Raw genomic sequence first — 21,250 nt, 5'->3', positions numbered from 1 at the left:
ATTTTTAAAATGTTTTGTAAAGGTGGGGTCTCTCTCTATGTTGCCCAGGCTAGTCTCAAACTCCTGAACTCAAGATATCCTCCTGCCTTGGTCTCCCAAAGTGTTGAGATTACAGGCATTGCCTGACCTTCTGCCCGTTTTAAATTGGGTTTTCTGTTGTTGACAGGGAGATCTTATTTGATAATAATTAAAATAATATTACTTTTAATTATATATTTTTTATATATATATAATATATTTATATATATATATATTTATATATAAATATATATATATTTATTATATATATCATTAATAATATGATAATAAGTAATAATATTACTTTTAATATTAATAATTTTAAAGAAATATTTTTGAAATATGTATTTTAAATGTTATACAAAATGCATTTCAAGTATTCCAGTATAAAATAAACACTGTGCTCTCCCAATCAGAACGGAGTGGACTTTATCTGAACACCTACAGTAACAATATTGTCATTATAAATTAGGAAACTGAAATTTAGAAAAGATGAGCACCTTATCCAATAGGACACTGAAGTTTTCAAGACTACCCTCAGAGATCACTGAACTGTAGCCTGTTTTTGTCTAGGCTTAACTAGGGAAGAAGTCACTTTCGATCTGACCCAAACGGTTAACACAATCCATTTCCTGTGGCTGGGGAGCTGAGGGCTTGGGCTTCTTGCTGACTATTGGCTGCAGTCCTCCCTTAGCTCCTAGAGGCCTCCTGTAGTTCCTGTCCCCATGTTTCTCCTCAACATGTGCACTTCATTAAACCAAGGAGAGCCTAGAGCTAGTTTGCTATCAAGATGGAGTCTTAAATAGTGTAACATAATCATGCAGCTACATTTCATCACCTTTGCCATTTTCTATTGCTGTGAAGCAACTCACAGGTCCCAGTCATAATCAAGGGGATGATACAGTAGAAAATGGCAAAGGGCATGACTACTAGGTCACCAGGGTGGCAGATTGTATTTTTCAAAAACAGCCACATCAATATTCTCTGACATGCTCTTCTAGAACCTTGTTACTTTTTATCAACAATTTCCTCTGCTTCCCTGTCACTGAACCTGGGTGACACACTGTGATACAGCTTGCCTGGCTCTCTCTTTGGGGATACTTGCCCTTAAAACTCAACCTCCATGATCTGAGACAGGCCAAAACAGCCCTTATGGAGAGATCACATGGAGAGGTTCACGTGGTCAGGAATAGAGGCCTCAAACAACAGCCAGCATTAACTCTCAGCCATGAGCTTTCAAATAATTCCTGTCGTGAGCCTGAATCTTTCAGCTAAGGCCTTAATCATTGTGGAGCACAGAAAAGCCAGCTTTTCTAAGCCCTGTGCAAATTCCTGACCAATAAACAAGCATAATAAATGGTTATTTCATGCCACTAAATTTTGGGTTGATTTGTTACACAGCCATGGTAATTGGGACAACATGTTAACAGAATAAAGGAGAAAGAACCCACAATTATCTCAATAGATGCAGAAAAAGTACTTGATAGAGTCCGACATTTATTAATGATTAAAAATTCCAGCAAATTAAAAATCGAAGGGAACTTTCTTAATCTGACAAAGAGTTAATACATAAAACTTACTGCACACAGTGTATTAATTGGTGAAGTGTTGACAGTTTTTCTCTATCATCACTTCTATTCATTATATTGAAAGTTTCTGGCTAACTGAAAAAATAAAAGGAATAAGAATTAGAAAGAATAAATAGAACTGCCTTTAGTGGCAGATTACATGTCTATAAAGAAAACCTGAGATTATTATTATTAGGATTCAGTGAGTTTGGTAAGGCTGTTGGACACTGGAGCAACATTAAACAAATCAATTTTATTTCTATTTGACAAAAGATAATCAAAGTCTGGGCACAGTGGCTCATGAGTGTAATCCCAACACTTTGGAAAGCCAAGGCAGGAGAATCACTTGAGCCTAGGAGTTCAAGACCAGCCTGGGCAAAATAGTAGACTTCGTCTTCTACAAAAACATTAAAAAATTAGCTGGGTCCATGTGGTGTGCACTTGTAGTCCCAGCTACCTTGAAGGTCGAGGCTATAGTCAGCTGTGATTGCACCACTGCACTCCAGCCTGGGCAACAGAGCAAGACATCATCTCTTAAAAGAGAGAATAATTAACAACTGAAAATTTAGAAGCTACTATTTATAATAGCATCAAACATACTGCTTAAAAATAAATATTACATAAAAAGTATGAAACTCTTAAACCAAAACAACAGAATAGAGCAACAGAAAATCTAAATGGAGAAATATACTACATTCATAGATCAGAAGACTAAATTTCAAGATGTTACTCTCCTTCAAAATGATAAATTCAAGAAAATCACAATCAAAATTGTAATTGTGTGCATATGTGTAAGTGTACTTGTGTGTAAGTTGGTAAGTTGGTTCTAAAATTTTTTGGAAATGCAATGATACAGGAATATTAAAAAAGGAGAACAGGGTTAGAGAACTTTCTCATTAAGATACTGATATGTATGATAATACTAGAGTTAATTAAGAGTGTGGTATTGGAAAATGGAGAAACAAACAGGCTGATAAAACAGAATACAGACCCCAGAAATAAACTCAGTTATATACACGGACACTTGATTTACAGCAAAGATGGCAGTGAAGTTCACTAGACAAAATGTCTTTTCAATAAATGGTGCAGGAACAATCTGTACATAGAGGAATGAAACCTGACTCCTACCTCACACTACACATAAATAACTATTCCAGATCTCTTTTAGAGCTAAATTTAAAAGGCAAAACATTTAAAATGTAACACAGAATATATTCATGAACTTGGAGTATGGACTTCTTAAACAGAACACAAAGGCTGGGTGCAGTGGCTCACACCTGTAATCCCAGCACTCTGGGAGGCTGAGGTGGGTGGATTACTTGAGGTCAGGAGTTTAAGACTAGACTGGCCAACATGGTGAAACCCTGTCTCTATTAAAAATACAAAAATGGGAGTGGTGGTGGACATCTATAAATCCAGCTAACTCGGGAAGCTGAGGCAGAAGAATCACTTGAACCCGGGAGGCAGAAGCTGCAGTGAGCTGAGATCGTGCCACTGCACTCTAGCCTAGGCTACAGTGCAAGGCTCCGTTTAAAAAAAAAAAAAAAAGTCCGTAGAAAATGATTTAAAAAAAACCCTACAACACAAAAAGCACTAACTATAAAGGAAAAGAATAATATATTTCTCTAGTTTAAAATTAAGAATTTCTCAAGAGACACCACTAAGTGTATGGCAAAGCAAGTCAGAGTGGGACAAAGCAAGCCAGATCCAGAATATATGAAGAACACCTAGGAATTGATTAGAAAAGAATACTTACAAAGGCATTTCATAAAAGAGGAAATGGCCTATAGGAATATGAAAAGGTGCTCAACCCCACTAATAACTAGGGAAACGCAAAATGAAACCATAATACCATTTACATACCCACCAAAATGGCCAAACTGAACGAAGAACGCTGAAAATACCAACTGCTCAGAACAGATGAGAACTTGCCAGGGAGTCTTTGGAATATACAGTTGTTCAATATATATTGTTAGACTTTTGCTTTTCTTTTAGTGCATATTTTATGCAGGTATGTTTTTCATTCCCATTCAGAGTCAGACCATTTGTATCTTCTGGTAGGTTTCTCTTGTGATCCCTGAAAAAAACCAATGCTTACTGAGTATTGCAAATCCTATGCCCACATTTACAAGCACTATACATATTAGAGTATTGCTAATACCATACTATTTATTCACTATTGTCCAAAGATTATCCAACTAGAATCTAAAATTCTATGACATTTCCTGGTTTGGAAATGCTTCAATTTTGTTACTTCTATGAAGGAAGATTCTCTCCAAATATTTCACTATTGGCTGCAGAAACATCTGGAATGACGACTAAGAAATTACCTTGCTCTCTCTTTAAAAGGAGACTTCCAAGAGTCCTATTGTAGCATGGTGCCACCTGCTGGTTCCACTGTATCCACTATATTTTTTTTCTTCTACCATCTCTCCCCCTTTAAGCCCTTTTCTTGTTTCTCCTCTTCCCAGGTTCATCTGCCACTACATTCCACGTTAGACAGCAGCACAGTTAACACTTCCCCATGGCCAATTCCGAACCTACGTAGAGTTTTACGGAATGAGATAAAGCACCTCTCCATATGTTTATTAGATCATTTTCTCTTTTATGAAGTGCTTCTTTAAGGTTTTTGCCCATTTTTCTATTGGGTGTTCCTTTTCTTTGGTATATATACCTGGACACCTGTCTTTTGAAGGTTATATGAATATATTTTCCAACTCTACAGGCTTTTTATTCTTGTAAATGGTGTTTTTTTGGTGAAAGTATTCTAGTATAGTCAAATATATCAATCACTTCCTTTAGAGTTACATTTTCTTTTATCTTATTTAAGAAATCCTGGCCAGGCCCCCTATAATCCCAGCACTTTGGGAGGCCGAGGTCAGGAGTTTAAGAACAGCCTGGCCAACGTGGTAAAACCCTGCCTCTACTAAAAAAAAAATACATAGAAAAATCAGCTGGGCACAGTGGCGCACACCTGTAATCCCAGCTGCTTGGAAGGCTGAGGCAGGAGAATCGCTTGAACCTGGAAGGTGGAGGTTGCAGTGAGCCAAGATAGTGCCACTGCACTCCAGCCTGGGTGACAGAGTGAGACTCTGACTCAAAAAAAAAAAAAAAAAAAAATCTTTATCACTTCTGAGATTTTGTTATGCAACTTCGTTATTTCTTCTGTAAGTGTTTGGTAGAACTTACCAGTAAAGTCATCCAAGACTGAAGTTTTCTTTGTGGAAAAGCTTTTAAAGAAGATTTAATTTCTTTAATAGATGACTATGAAGTTTTCTATCTTGTTAAATAGTTTTGGTAAGCTGTGTTTTCTATGAATTTGTATATTTCATGTACATTGTACTCATTCAAATGTCTTAATATCTCTCTAATTACTTTGTAATTATAATAATCCTGGCTGAGGTGGGTGGGTCACAAGGTCAAGAGATCGAGATCATCCTGGCTAACATGGTGAAACTCTGTCTCTACTAAAAATACAAAAAGTTAGCTGGGCATGGTAGCATGTGCCTGTAGTCCCAGTTACTCAGGAGACTGAGGCAGGAGAATTGCTTGAACCCGGGAGGCAGAGGTTGCAGTGAGCCAAGATCACACAACTGTACTCCAGCCTGAGCAAGACAGCGAGACTCCATCTCAAAAATAAAAATAAAAAATAAAAAAATAAATAAAATAATTCTTTGGTTGGGTGCAGTGGCTCATGCCTGTAACGCTAGCACCTGGGGAGGCCGAGGTGGAAGGATTACTCGAGCCCATGAAATCAAGACTAGCCCGGGAACATAGTGATATCTCATTTCTCTTAAAAAAAAAAAAAAAAAAAAAAAAAAAAAGTAGCCGGGCACACCTGAAATCTCAGCTACTCAGGAGACGGAGGTGGGAGGATCACTTGAGGTTGAGACTGCAATGAGCTACGACTGTACCACTGCACCCCAGCCTGGGCAACAGAACAAGATCCTGTCCCCACCCCCCAACCAAATAATTCTTTTCCATCTCCAACACTGGTTAGTTCTGCTATTTTTTCCTTTCATCATTTTCACCAAGGAGTTACCAATTATTTTTTCAAAAAGCAATTCTCGTGCCTCAGCCTCCCGAGTAGCTGGGACTACAGGCGCTTGCCACCACGCCTGGGTAATTTTTTGGTAGAGATGGGGTTTCACCGTGTTGCCTAGGCTGGTCTGGAACTCCTGATCTCAGGTGATCCGCCCGCCTCGGCCTCCCAAAGTGCTAGAATTACAGGCATGAGCCACCATGCCTGGCCAAAGAACCTACTTATTGTTTAATATTTTTAAGTTATATATTCTTATTAATTTCTACTGTTCCATTAATTTAACTTGCTGTTCTTATTCTACTTTCTTAAGAGTGTTTAATTTTTAACCTTTCTTCTTTTCTAATATATACACTTAAGGCTAGAAACTTCCCGTTAAGTATGGCCTTAGTCATATCCAAAAGGTTCTGATATTCATATTTTCATTTCAATTCAGTTCAAAATAATTTGTTTTCCACTGGATTTGGAGGTACATTTCTTCCCAATTTCATAATCTGTATGTAGTTCTGCTGTAATCAGACTGCCTTCTCTATATGATTTAAGCCCTCTGAAATTTAATACTAAGTTTCTTTATGGCCTAACATTTATTCAACTTTAATAAATGATCCATGTTCATCTGTAAATAATATATATTTTGCAGTTATTGATACAGCGTTCTACATAGGCCCATTAGATAAAGTTTGTTCACTATGTTGTTCCAATCTCCTGTCTCCTTACTGATTTGGTGGGAAGGGGTGTGTGCTTGTGTGAGCTTCTATCATTTACTGAGACAGTTGTATTAAAATATTACATATAGACTTCTACTCTTGGTCAAGATGGAATACCTGTCACTCTATCCTCCTGCCTGAAGCAACTAAAAAAAAACTGGACGTACCTAAAACTATGTCACTTAAGACATAGGCCATCAGGCACTGAAGAACAGTAACTGCTGACAGAACATGAAACAAAAAGAGGTAAGCCCTGCCACTGCCCAAGAATTTATTTCCTGAAGAACATTTCTAGGCCATAATGCAAGGGAGGGGAAACCCATGCCAGAGTCCACCAATTTTTCCAGATTTTAAGAGACAGAGGCGAGAGTCAGGGAGGCTAAAGTGGCTACAGTTCAATCTTTCATAAACTCTCCGAGGAATAGACAAAGAGGAAACAACTTCCAGCTCTTTCCACGAGGACATTTTTACATTAACACCAAAATCTGAGAAGGGTATGAAAAGAAAGGAAAATTATACACCACCTCTCTCTTGAATACAGATGCAAAAATTCTAAATGAAATATTGCGGCTGGGCGTGGTGGTTCATGCCTGTAATCCCAGCACTTTAGGAGGCCGAGGTGGGTGGATCACAAGGTCAGGAGATGGAGACCATCCTGGCTAACACGGTGAAACCCTGTCTCTACTATAAATACAAAAAATTCACCGGGCATGGTGGCAGGCGCCTGTAGTCCCAGCTACACAGGAGGCTCAGGCAGGAAAATGGTGTGAACCTGGGAGGCGGACCTTGCAGCGAGCTGAGATCGTGCCACTGCACTCAGCCTGGGTAACAGAGCGAGACTCCGTCTCAAAAAAAAAAAAAAAAAGAAATATTGCAAAATAAATCCAGAGATACACAGAAATAATAACATGACTAAGTGGGAAGTTCATTCTAATAAAATGAATGGTGAGGTAGGAGGGTAGGGGTAGACAGGGAGGGAGTAACACTATGAAATACATTATTAATTCACTAGACTAACAGGTAAAAGAAAAATAATTTGATCATCTCAGCAGATTCAAGAAAAGCATTTGACATAATTCAACACCATATACTTTCTTAGCAAGGTATAAATAAAACTTCCTTAAACTCCTTAAACTCATAAATACCACCAAAATCCTATAGCAATCAGCATGCTTGATGGTGACATCCGAATGCGTTCTCGCTGAGATCAGGAACAAAGAAAGGAATTCCATACTGACCACTTTTTGAGACAGGGTCTCACTGTATCACCCAGGCTACAGTGCAGTGGTGTGATCACAGCTCAACCTCCTAGGCTCAAGTGATCCTTCTACCACTTCAGCCTTCCAAGTAGCTGGGACCACAGCTGCACACCAGCATGCCCAGCTAACTTTTTGTAGAGATGGGGTTTCACCATATTGTCCAGGATGGTCTCGAACTTCTGGGCTCAAACAGTCCTCTCACCTCGGCCTCCCAAAGCGCTGGGATTACAGGTGTGAGCCACTGCATCTGGCCCATTCTGACCACTTCTATTCAACACCATACTGGGCATTTTGGCCAGTGCAATAAGACAAGAAAAGAAAGAAAATGCAAAATGACTAGAAATAAGTAAGTTATTATGAACAGATGACAGGAGTATGCAGAAAATTCCAAGAGAATCCATAAGGGTGCTAGATATAAGGTCATTATAAAAATCAAAAGTATTTCAATACTGTAGCAACAAACAGCAATTACAGACCTCAACAGACTTCACAAAATGGTCCAAATGGTCAATAAGTATTTGAAAAGATGCTTAGCATTATTAGTCACTATTAAAATTTAAACCACAAGATACCAGTATATACTTACCAGAATGTCTGAAATGAGAATAATAGGCTGTCTAGGCTTCTCCAGAGGCAGCCTTTGGGAGAGCCAGTTCTCCTCTTCATCTATCAAGCGCTTCTTGGGGGTGGAAGGGGTTACAGGAAGTGTATTTCTGGACTACCACATCCTTAACTGCAGGGACTGGATCTCTGACATCAGACATATACAGTAACTTCCATTTGTTTCCTCGAGTTGCTATAACAGATTACAACAAGTTGGGTGGCTTAAGACAACAGAAATTCATCATCTCACCGTTCTGGAGGACAGAAATCCAAAATCAAGGTGTTGGCAGGGCACCATTTCCTCTAGAGGCTCTAGGTGAGAAACCCTTGTCTCTTCTAGCTCCTGGTAGCTGTCAACATTACTTGACTTGTGGCTACATCTCTCTCTGCCATCTTCATGTTGCCTTCTTCTGGTATCTTCTTCTCTCTCTCTTACACGGGCACTTGTGATGGCATTTAGGCCCCACTCATAATCTCATCTCTGAATGCTTAATCACATCTGCAGAGATCGTTTTTCCAAATAAAGCAATATTTACAAGTTCTCCAGGGATTAGGGCTTGATTTTTTGGGGGGGGGTGTGTGTGTACATATATATATACATATGTAATTTTTTTTTTTTTTTTCAGACAGCGTGTCGCTCTTGTTGCCCAGGCTGGAGTGCAATGGTGCGGTCTCAGCTCACTGCAACCTCCGCCTCCCAGGTTCAAGCAATTCTCCTACCTCAGCCTCGAAAGTAGCTGGGATTACATGACCCCGCCACCATGTTTTTTGTAATTTTTGTATTTTTAGTAGAGACAGGGTTTCACCACGTTGACCAGGCCGGTCCTGAACTCCTGACCTCGTGATACGCCCACCTTGGCCTCCCAAAGTGCTAGGATAACAGGCATGAGCCACCATGCCCGGTGGAGAAATATATTTTCTAAATAAAGAAATAAACTAGTGAGACTGTGGAGAGATGGTCAGGGGGACAGAATGGCCTGGGAAAACCTGGTGTGTGAAGAGGGGGTGAACTGGAAGAAGGTAGAAGTCTTAGCTATAATAGGAGTAAATTCTCCGGGTACCAAAGGAAAACTGTGAGGAGATTTTTAAAAAGGAGCTAAAGTAGAATTTCCTTCTTCTTTGCCAGGGTCCTGGGATCTAATCCCACAAAAGAAGTGGCTGTATTTACATATACTGCCCCAAAGAGGGGGCAATAGGCATGCTTTCGTAGACTCAGATAGCTGCCCATTTGGAATCTGTTCTTTTCCTTCATCACTGAAAAGAATCCTAAATTTGTTAGGAACATCAATTGCTCAGATAAAATAGATAATTTCCAAGGCACCCTTGGAGCTACTTGTCATGCAACACAGGTCTAACTAATGGGATGTAAATACAAACAATCAAGTGGAGCTTCTGGAAGCTACTGTTTTGTTCTCTTTGCATAGAAAGAGACACATATTTGCATCTTTTCCCCTAAGCCTATCCTTTTCACACCCCCCACTTCTGCCATCCTTGACAGCATCGTGGAGGAGTTACAGTATCAGCCCCGGACAGTTTGCCTGTAGACTTTTGTACTGTAAGAAGAAAAACAAACAGACAATAATAACAAAAAGACAAGCCCCAATTGAGTTTATGCCACTGTTACTTGGTTTGCCATCAAACACAATTTTTTAAACCTAAACAATAGCTATGGTGTTTCACAGATTTGACATAACCAACAACAAATGGACCACTTTAATTTTTCTGGATACTTAAAAAACAAGGCCTTCACACCAACACAGGTCCTAGATTGGCACTCTCGAATGACTAAGTTTGTAATTATTTCAGAGGTTCCATACATTTATAATCAAGTACAGAGAAGATTAATGTAGATTCTTTATTGATTCCACCAATGTATTAGTAGTATCTGATAATAATAAATGGTATTTTTACATTCTCTTAACCAAAAATATAACAAATATTTACACTCAGTAAAAATACAAAAAGCATACAGAGGCACTGTCTTTCTAAAAGACATAAGTTTAAGAGGTATCAAAAAATAGGAGACAAACATTGCTTGTTACAGGATACCTTACAATCAATGAATTGTGCAGCAGAATTGCTATCTGATTATTACAGATGTGCAGTTTTGTTTTTGTCTTTTGCTGATTAGCTTACATGTCTCAATTTTAAAAGATCAAGTTCAATTGCATTCTGTGTATCAAAAATAAAGAAGTATTAAAAATGCACAACAAAAGCCAAAGATGAACCAGGATTTAAGTTTAAATTTGAACATGTACTGTGACACTTTTCTGAAGATTTATGCCGTTTTTCTAGCCTTCAAGGTAATGCTGAAGGCATACATATACTTTAACATTACCTTTTGTAGAAACTTAAAATTGAATCAAAATAATCACTGTTTTAAGGAAGCTTCTTCTCCTTCTCCCTTTTTTGTAGAGGAAAGAGCACTTGATAAAAATTAGATTTGTTCTTAAAAACATCCATGATTACCATCACATTTTCAGCCTGGGAGAGATTCTCAAAGAGGTGATGTAGATCGCAATGATGTGACTTATCACCCTCAAGAAAATTCACCAAAGGCTTTTTCTCCCCAAAGATCATATTGAAAGTAACCATTTGGAGTAAATGAGAATATTAACTTTAATAAGCTTTTATGGAATCATGTACTGGATTTACTAATTCTCAAAATCTTTTACTATAAAGGTAATTTGTTGAAACTTACTATTTGGCAAAAGTTTGCACTGAGGGTTAACTGCTTCAACAGTATTGGCAGATTGAGAGTTGTAGTGGGAAGAGAGGGCACTAGTCTCTTCATTAAAATTATAAATTAATAAAACAAAAACAATGGAGATCTGGAATTGGAGTAAATGCAGGTTAAGGCTTCTCTTGTTCTAGTCATATGACAAACTAAGAGAAGGCAGGAATGTACCCTTAGTTAAAATAGAAAAATCAAAACCTCATGATTTTTTAAGGGATACATACATAACAAAGTACAAAGCATTCGGCTTTGGCTCCTGATCAATGTGATCAGCTGATCTGAACACTCACAGTTAAAGCTAGATAGATAAAACAAAGGCAGCTGTAAGGTACAAGTCCAAAACCATAGGCCTCAACACTCTGTGCAAGATATTTACACCATTAAGGACAAAGACAGGTAAGGCTTCCATTTGGTTTGAAAGACCTGATAAATAAAGACATTATGAAAACACACATTTTTCTGGAGAAATGAATATAAAATGATGAGAGTAGACATCTGAATTGATAAAAAAGTGGGTATAGCAAAAATATATTTCACATTGTTTTGCTGTGGCCATGAAAACAAAATTACGTAAATCAGTGAAGGAAAAAAAGTATAATCAGAGGACCACTGTTTATAGGTCAAATCACTGAAGTGTAACTTTCAAACTAGGATTTTTGGTTCAGGTTATTTCCCATTTCAAAGGACAAAGAAAGCTATGGAACCACCAAGCCTCATTTTATCATAGCTGGGATTAACTTCTAAGGCTTCAGTTTCAGATTAACGTTTTTTTACCACAAGAATTTTTCAGACATGCTATTATTCCTAAAATAAAGAGACAATCATTTTGATGGGAAAGATGAACTACTACCATTTACCACTTAAAACTGATACATGATTTTAAAATGAAGGGGGATAGGCAGGAAGACAGAGAGCGAAGACAGCTGCTAGGGAAAGACAACACATTTCTATAAGGGAAGCCACAAACCAACTAAATCCTATGTGGGACACATATGGACAGCCATTCAGAAGTAAACCTATCTTGGCTCCAAGTTGATCTGGGTAGTGCATGTTAATGGCTTTGGCTTTTTTTTTTTTTTTTTTTTGGTAATTACAGAAGTTTATTAAAATTCCACTTGCTTTTACACTAAAAAAATTGAAAAACTTAATATATATAAAACATTATATTTGCAAAAATGTGAAAAATCTGCCTCATCCAGTAAACAGTCACTGAAATTTTAATTAAGAGTGCCATGTCCATGAGGCTGGAAAAGTATGTCCTCTCCAGGGCTAAAAACTGAGAACCAAGAGACAATCACTTCTGTAACTCCAGCTCCTCTTTCTCCCACAAAATTTTACTGCAGGCAGCTGAGAGCTGCAGGGTATGTCAGGTCAGACACAATCTGGTGCTATGAGACGTAGGGGTGGCATGGTGCAGAACACTGCATACAGTCAAATTCATCCTCATGATTACAACACCCATGATAAGAATTTCTTTAAAAAAAGTATTCCATACTTGAGTTATGAGAGATTTTAGTTTTGGATTTCTATAGACCAGGACTCTCTAGAACCCATTCTCTATTTGTGGGATCTATACTTTTAGTTACAATGCGATGCAGTGTAACTTTCACTTAAGAAAGAATTTGTATACATGTCATTTAACATCAAAATTTCATTCTTTGGAAATTAGGGTTCCCACCCTCCTCCCCAAACTACTCCCTCCCATTTCCCAAAGGACTGACAAGAAACCCTGTGGCAGCTTCATCTGGCTTTCCACACCATGACCAGCAGGTTCCTAACACCTCAACTGCAAAGGGCTTCCTATTTCTCTCAAACTGAGACCTACATTGCATTGGTGCTACAGATCAAGTCATATCTCTGTGTAGATCAAGCATATCACCTCTGTAAAGATGACTTCTGTTTGGTCAGATCAGAGACAATTTTATGACCTCAAACATGAACATCAGCTAACAAGAGCTCTCAAATACAAACAAAACCATAACAATGCAAATAATAAGTTATTTTTCAAATATACAAGAATATCCTTGGTATTGGCAGACACTTTCAATCTGTCCTTCAGCCCAAGCTATGGCTTGGAAATAATAATGCCACTATCTTTAAAATAGCTTATTAAAGAAAAATCTATAGCAATATACAGAAGGATCACTCTGAGTTTAAATTTTTTCTGTAACTGTGGTCCCAAGGCAGTTATGGCGTGCAAAGTGGAGACTGGTATCCAGGCATAGCATCCATTGCTCAGGAAACTATTCATCTGCAGAAATTAAATGAAAGGAAGCATAACTCAAGTCTATTTCATTGCTCGGAGTAGAGGGAATAAAACCTCTGGACTGTTTGTAGCAATGAGCTGTTTGTTAGCAATGGCCTGCAGAATCATGAGGCGGTTCTGCCCATTCCTCCATAACTTTCAGTGGTTTTCAAATAGGTCATCCAAAGGCTAGACTGCTGAAACTTGTTCATTTTCTGAAAATAAAAAAAAATAATTAACTGGCAGATCAGCATATTAATGAGATCCTAACAATCTAGTTATCTATTTAGAAAATCAAAGTCAACAAAGAAATCCTCTCAAACATTGCATTGAGGACCAGATTTTATTATAATAATACCTAGGATTTCTGATCACATTGAAAGTTGACAACAAACTGGAATTTCATAGTTATTAATCACTTTATTACTCTTGTTTAAAACCATAAATTTTCATTTATTTTCAATAAAACAATCATTTCTGAAACTATTGGCACACCTACAAATTCAGTCAAGACTTTTGCTAATAAAAGGAACTAAATCAATAGAATCATTTCAGATAATTTGGCATTTGAAACACAGTTTCAAGTTTCCATGCATTAATGTAAAATACAATTCCATTAATGTTAACTGCTTTTTCTCAAAATTATCCCAGTAGATTGAGCCACTGTTTTATCAAAGATAAGAATATTCCATTTGAGCCACAGGGTACTAGGCACACAGAAATAGGCAGCTCGCACATTTCATTTAAAAAATATACCATCAGTGCGGGGTATAGTGGCTCACACCTGTAACCCCAACTTTGTGGGAGACTGAGGCTGGCAGATTGCTTGAGTCCAGGAGTTCAAGACCAGCCTGGGCAACATGGTAAAATGCTGTCTCAAATACAAAAAAATTGGCCGGGTGTGGTGGTGTGTGCCTGTAGTCCCAGCTACTTGGGAGGCTGAGGAGGGAGAATTACCTGAGACCAGGAAGTTGAGGCTGCAGTGAGCCATGATCATGCACTCCAGCCTGAATGACACAGCAAGACCTTGTCTTAACAACCAACCAACCCACACCATTGGTTGGGTGTGGTGGCTCAGGCTCAGGCCTGTAATCCCAACACTTTGGGAGGCTGGGGTAGGAGGACTGCTTCAGGCCAGGAGTTCAAAACCAGCCTGGTAAATATAGTGAGACCCAATATCTACAAAGGAAAAATTTAACAATGAGCCAGGCATGGTGGTGTACACCTGTAGTCCCAGCGACTTGGGAGGCTGAGTTGGGGGGACTGCTTGAGCCCAGGAGTTTGAGGCTATAGTGAGTCATGATTGTGCCACTGCACTCTAAGCCTGGGCAACAAAGTGAGACCCTGTCTTGAAAAACAAAACATACCCAAAACACTCCCCCATACTATATCTAGGAACTTTATTTTTTTTTGAGACGTAGTTTTGCTCTTGTTGCCCAGGCTGGAGTGCAATGGTGCGATCTTGGCTCACCGCAAACTCTGCCTCCCAGGCTCAAGTGATTCTCCTGCCTCAGCCTCCCAAGTAGCTGGAATTACAGGCATGCACCATAATGCCTGGCTGATTTTGTATTTTTTTTAGTAGAGACAGGGGTTCTCCATGTTGGACAGGCTGTTCATGAACTCCCAACCTCAGGTGATTCGCCCTCCTCAGCCTCCCAAAGTGCTGGGATTACAGGCCTGAGCCACTGCACTCTGCCTGTAGGAACATCTTACTTTTTAACAGAGATTTCTAAGGTATTTAAAGAAACAAGTACTAATTACCATAAAATACCAGAGTAAAGACCATTTAATGTGTTCAGCAATTCATTTAAGAGCCGTTAAGAGAGCTTGTCAACATACCATCCGCTTCGCTATCTGCATCAGTCACATCTGCTAGTTTAGGATGGAATGGCTGCAAATTATGTCTCTGAGGCTGAGTTACAATCTTCGATGGAACACAGGCCACGAAGTTGCTACTGAGAGAGGCTGGTGGCAGTCTAGAGAGGCTGTTATGCATCATCTTTGATCTCTGCACTGCCACACTATAATCTGGAGGTTTTAGGTGTGGGTGGGGTCCTTCCTTTAGGTCGGCTAAAGAAATCCCCAAATATCCTGGAGGAGTGGGAGGTGGCTCCCTATACCTATCATCCTTCTTGGGTGAGGTGACACAGTACACTGGCATGAAAAATAAGCAATGAAAATGTTAATGAAAAAGAAATAAAAAAAAAACAACAAACTTATTACAATGACAAAATAGAACTTAAAAACAGACAAAATGAATAAACTTGAATGATGGCAGATTAAAAACATTTTTAAAAAGTTTAATAAACCTCTTTTTTAAATACATAAACAACTATATTAAGTCCTATAAACATTAAACAGAATGAGAGAGTTGAAGGAGATGAAACTGATGACAAGCTTCCTTCTGCAATTCAGCCCCCATATCACAGAAGTACATGACAACTTCTGAAGTCACACCAGCCCTAAAGATGTCAGAAACATTTAAAAGTTCACCCTAAACATCTATTCTCTGTAAACTGGGAGAGTTTACATAGAAATGACATTTAGGCCATCTGTTTAAGGGCTGTTTTACCTTCTCCCTGAGGCATGAGCCACTGTTTTCTGGCACTCCTGCGCATATTAGTTCTCGGTCCCAGCATATAAACTTTAACTTTGCTGGCATGAAGGAACTAATTCCTTCAAGAACTTTACTTCTGGCCAGGTGTGGTGGCTCACACCTGTAATCCCAGCACTTTGGAGGCCAAAGTGGGTGGATTACCTGAGGTCAGAAGTTTGAGACCAGCCTGGCCAACATGGTGAAGTCCCATCCGCACTAAAAATACAAAAATTAGCTGGGTGTGATGGCAGGTGCATGTAATCCCAACAACTCGGGAGGCTGAGGCAGGAGAATTGCTGCACCTGGGAGGTGCAGGTTGCAGTGAGCTGAGATTGCGCCAGTGCACTCCAGCCTGGGTGACAGAGTGAGACTCTGTCTCAAAAAAAAAAAACAAAAAAAAAACAAAAAAAAAAAAAAACTTTACTTCTAACATCTGTGTTGTAATTAAGTTGAGAATAAAAAAACAGAATTTTTGAAATTTCATCTTAAATTTCTCAGATTTTCAGCAGACATTAAAAACAATGATGACTTTAAATCTTTTTACTTAAATTTGTAAGCCCTGAGACTAAGGTAAAGCTTCAAAAATCATCATAAATAGGTTAAAGCAGAAGCTCCAAGAAATTAAGACTAGTTCATAAGACCAACAGGAAAAATGGCTCTGAATATCTTGATTTTGCAAGTGACTTTTAAAACACAAAAACTGTCTGTATACAAGCTGAATAAATTTTAAAAGACCATCAAATAATTCTAATATTAACTTTACCATTAGAGAATTTGGTTTGTCCATATTGAATTTTCTATAATTCTACCAGTAAAATTTGCGTGTACTATCAAGGTCAGAAAGGCTTTCCATTCCCATTTGAGGATGGGATGGGTGAGGTGACAGAGGTGGAGAGGTTGCCAAGAGAATAACAAGAAAAAGCAGGCAAGTGATTTGCCCACAGTCAATAAGAAATAAATGATTAAAAAATCTATATTCCTCAATGGACAAGAAAAAGATTTTTTGTATCTCCGTATACACATATGCTCATAAACTGGTTACCCGAAAGGCTTCAATAAAAAATCTTGGGCCAGGCACAGTGGCTCATGTTGGTAATCCCAGCACTTTGGGAGGCCGAGGCAGGCGGATCACTTGAGCTCAGGAGTTCGAGACCAGCCTGGCCAAAATGGTGAAACCCCATGTCTACTAAAAATACAAAAATTAGCTGTGCATGGTGGCGGGCACCTGTAATCCCAGCTACTTGGGAGGCTGAGACAGGAGAATTGCTTGAACCAGGGAGGCAGAGGTTGCAGTGAACTGAGGTCGTGTCACTGCACTCCAGCCTGGGCAATACAGCAAGACTCCGTCTCAAGAAAAAAAGAAAGTTGGAAAAAAATGAATGAGCTAAAAACCCAGCCTATAACGCAATTTGAAAAGTAACTCTAAGATCAACATGTTTCACCTTCACATTTTTAGTAGTTAAATGTGACACTATGACTGTTCTCTAAATTTAATAGTTGATTATGATATTAATTCAAAGTACAGTCATTCCATATAAGTAGAAAAGCAGAAGTTTTATATCTATGTATTTATACAGTCCAGGAAAGAAATTTGTAAAAAGTATTTGATGGTTAAATACTAAAAATGTTTACTAAGAAAGCTTGGAATGGAATTCACAAACAGGAGTTGGCCTACTCATGATGTACACCAAAAGAGAATACTGAAAAATGTTCTGGACTTCCTTATGGCATTTTCTCTCACTTACCTAAAATCAATAGCAGAATCAATGTTTCTACCACATATGCAGAGCAATTGTGGTCCGAACAATTTATGAGGTGATAAAGAGAATAATCCCTTTATTTACCATTGCACACTAATGCGATGATATTCCTCAATAAAACCAAAAAGAACTTAAAAACAAAAGACAAACAAACTTGTCCCTCTAATTAAATACCTTCACATCAGACTTTTCATTTTAATGGGCTGAATAGCTGCTCCAAGGTCTCTGAGAAACCATGAATTTTTGGGAAATAATTTGTTTGTTTGTGAAGGAAAGAAAGGTTGTTAGAGAATGAATTTTTGCAATGATAAAATCCAGGGCCAAGATATCCCAATGCCATTTTTTGACTACTTAATCTCTAAATGCCACAGACAACAAAAACACAACTTACCAATCAAGCCCTTTTCTGTACTTGAAGTGACAGTTTTATAAACTGGGTCAGCGGCATCCTTGTGGTCCAAGCCTTCAGATGACTCAGCTGGAGTGCTCTCCAATATTCTCCGTTTAACTGTCCCATAGTTTGGTTCATATGTGTCAGACAGAGAACTGGAGGAGGCCCAACTCTTTCTCTCTAGGCTTCCTTTGCACTGTCCACAAGTTCTAGAGCAGCTTTTAGGACAGGAATAGGGCTCACAGTCAATGGGTTCAACTTCAGCAATGGGGTCATCCAAATGGGTATGTCTGTAAGAGTTCAAAAAATCCCAGCTTTTTGGGTTGGGAAGGCTTTGGAAGTTGTCATGGGAGCTGCTTGAACACGAAGTCCAACTTCCACGACCACTGTCAGCTGCTTCTATAATGACATGCTCATGAGAAATCTCTTCACTGCTCACAGACGATGAGACAGCTAAACACTTGATTAGAGATGGCTTCAAGAGTGTCCACCTAAAATTGGAGATAATGTACAATTAGAAGTAATTTACTGGCTTGCTGGAAAAACTATCTTCTCTCTGTTTCAAGTTATTACTGCCTACGAGCAACTATAGAGCATGTACCACAAGTGTTGATGCCAAAATAACATCATGAAGAAAACAATATTATCATTATTTATCACTAAATTCCTTATAAGTATTTAGTTAACACTCAGAAGACACAGTAAAGAAACTCAAATGCTTAGCAAAGTTTCCTTAGAATTTTTCTTTTTAAATTTTAAAATGCTAGTTTTTTTTTTTTTTTTTTTTTTTTTTTTCCGAGACAGGTGTCACTCTGTTGCCCAGACTGGAGTGCAGTAGCTATTTATAGGCACGATCATGGTGCACTGTAGCCTTTAACTCCTGGGCTCAAGTGATCCTCCACCTCAGCCTCCCCAGCAGCTGGTATGGACCACAGGTAGGCCTGGCAAGTATTTTTCTTGAACTGATTTTAAATGAAAATGCAAAGATGAGATCTGAAATGAATAACATTAAGTATACATATTCATTCTTGGTCATCACAATATTAGACTACTGTCCATGCATACAGAATTAAGAGTTCCCAACTTGAAGAATCATGTTTTATTTTTCAACGTATCTCTGAGGTTAGCCCAGTACAGTGTCAAGTAAACAAGTAAACAGCAACTTCCCCAATTACCTATGAATCATTTATGGCAGGGGTCCCCAAACTACAGCTCATGGGCCAAATTTAGCCAACAGCCTGTGTTTGTATAGTCTGCAGCAAAACCTTTTAAAAAGTTTAAAACAAAACCAAACCAGAAGAATTTGTGACAGATACTATATGTAGCCTGCAAAGGTGAAAATATTTTACTATCTGGCCCTTTACAAAGAGTTTGTAAACCCCTCATTTACAGTATAGAGCAGAGGGTAGCAAACTATAGCCCAGGGCTAAATCTGGTGGTCCCTTTGCTCATTTTTGTAAATAAAGTTTTCATGGGACACAGTCATGGCATTTGTTTCTGTGTTGTCTATGGCTGTTCTGGTGTAATAGCAGAGTAGTTGTGACAGAGGCCTTATGGCCTGAGAAGTCTAAAGTGTTTACTATGTAACTTTTATAGAAAACATTTGTTGACCTCTGGTGTAGAGATCATAGTTTAGAAACCTTTATAAATGTGGTAATATTTTATCTTAAATTTTTCATATTAAAGTAGATCAGATTTCACAATATTTATCAGTTAGAATAAATTTTCTCAAAGGTTTCCATGTTGCTTGATTCTAAATAGAAATTTAGAGTTAATTTTTTTTTAAATTAACCTTTGCTAGGTGATTATTCTTACTCCCCAAATTACACTTTCAGAGAACAGGGATCAAGGGCTAGTCCTACTCTCCCAACCTGTCTACAGCGTGCACAGCACTGGAGGCACTTTCCAATACACAACCTTTTTGATTAACCTATAACAGCCAGAATTTCAAAAATTATCTCCCCTATATAAATAGCAGATGCACTTTGAGTTCTGATTGGAAAGATACATAAAGATAAAAAGTTACTTGAATTTAGTAACATTTCAAAAATGAACACCCATACATCTTTCAAAATAGTGCTTATTTACATATTCAGAATACAGAATATGTGCTTGGCCCACATATTCTTTTATGGATAACTCTGCAATTACCCCATGGGAGGTCCAAGGTCAAGTTGGGGAGCACTGCTTGCAGTGGCCACTTGGCTTGGGTTTTGTGTTATGAATACAGACAACGATGCTTACCCAGGGCCATGTTGACTATGATCTCCTATCCCTGAGGGGTGCTCTGTCTTTTCCAATGCCCCAGTGGATTCAGGGACTGCCAGGGCCTGAGAGGAACACCGTTCATCCTGTAGAGCTGCAGACATGGAGTCAATAGAACAATTGCTCACGATGCTGGACCGTGAAGAAATCTCACTATGGCTGGAGTCAGACAAGTTGTCAGATTTAGCTGATGGAATAGGTGTGTAACCTGAACAAGAAAAGAGCATTGATCAAACTACAAAAAAACGGAACATAGGGTGGGGGTAGTAGGGGAAAGGATGAAAAAAAACCCCACAAAAATAACAGAAGACAAAGTAGAAGCAATTTTAGTTTCCATCTACGTAGATACAATGGTGCCAATTATATCTCCACACATTCCCCTACACACTCCCCTACATATCCATTCACCTACCCATCCACACCAATACAACTACATTCAAGAAAAAGACAGTCAAAGTCCCGTGTTACTAAGAAAACTAGTTTAAAGGTATATCTGTCTCAGGCTCTCCCACAGCTATAATAATCATTTAATAAAGAACATTACAAATATTTAAAAAGTACATGTCTTTAGGGCTTCTCAACTTCTTTTTAACCCAATGCTCCTTCCTTTGATTAATATGAATATTTCATGACCTGATCTGAATCCAAAATACCATCTTGAAATAAGGATAGGGGTGGGAGTCCAGGACTCAAGGGAAAGAATTACACTTTTGCTTCATCAAACTATATATACTTACCCCAGATATTCTGCATATCCCACCTAAGAAGTCTTGTCTTGAGTTGAGAGTCACCGTTTTAGATTATTTTTTATTTTTTAGACACAGGGTCCTGCTCTGTTGCCCAGGCTACAGTGCAGTGGCATGATCATAGCTCACTGCAGCTTTCAACTCCTGGGCTCAAGTGGTCCTCTTGCCTCAGCCCCAAGTAGCTGGGACTACAAGTCTGCACCACTACACCCAGTTATTTTTACATTTTTTTGCAGAAATGAGGTCTCATTATGTTCCCCAGGCTGGTCTTCAACTCCTGGCCTCAAGCGATCCTCCTGCCTCAGCCTCCCAAATT

The 21,250-nt window shown here is 38.6% G+C and overlaps 2 protein-coding genes across 3 annotated transcripts in view; one reads left to right on the top strand and one right to left on the bottom strand.

The window, feature by feature from the left end:
• The window catches only part of CDC42SE2 (CDC42 small effector 2), a 150,194-nt gene extending 141,795 nt beyond the window's left edge, over positions 1-8,399 (top strand). Inside the window, exons 9-10 of the transcript XR_002727581.2 lie at positions 6,422-6,578; positions 8,385-8,399. The gene's annotated coding sequence lies outside the window, so the exon portion shown is untranslated. The remainder of the gene's footprint in view (positions 1-6,421; positions 6,579-8,384) is intronic.
• A 1,636-nt stretch (positions 8,400-10,035) lies between these two features.
• Positions 10,036-21,250, bottom strand: part of RAPGEF6 (Rap guanine nucleotide exchange factor 6) — a 213,260-nt gene continuing 202,045 nt past the window's right edge. For both annotated transcript variants that reach the window (XM_023196720.3, XM_023196718.3), the window contains 4 exons: positions 20,168-20,396; positions 17,924-18,414; positions 15,016-15,330; positions 10,036-13,391 (listed from right to left, as the gene is read on the bottom strand). In XM_023196720.3, coding sequence (XP_023052488.2) covers positions 13,366-13,391; positions 15,016-15,330; positions 17,924-18,414; positions 20,168-20,396 — 1,061 coding nt within the window. In that variant the 3' untranslated portion in view covers positions 10,036-13,365. The remainder of the gene's footprint in view (positions 13,392-15,015; positions 15,331-17,923; positions 18,415-20,167; positions 20,397-21,250) is intronic.

The sequence above is a fragment of the Piliocolobus tephrosceles genome, chromosome 4 (genome assembly GCF_002776525.5).
Source record: "Piliocolobus tephrosceles isolate RC106 chromosome 4, ASM277652v3, whole genome shotgun sequence".
NCBI lineage: Eukaryota > Metazoa > Chordata > Mammalia > Primates > Cercopithecidae > Piliocolobus > Piliocolobus tephrosceles.
This window is presented reverse-complemented; position numbering and strand designations above follow the sequence as displayed.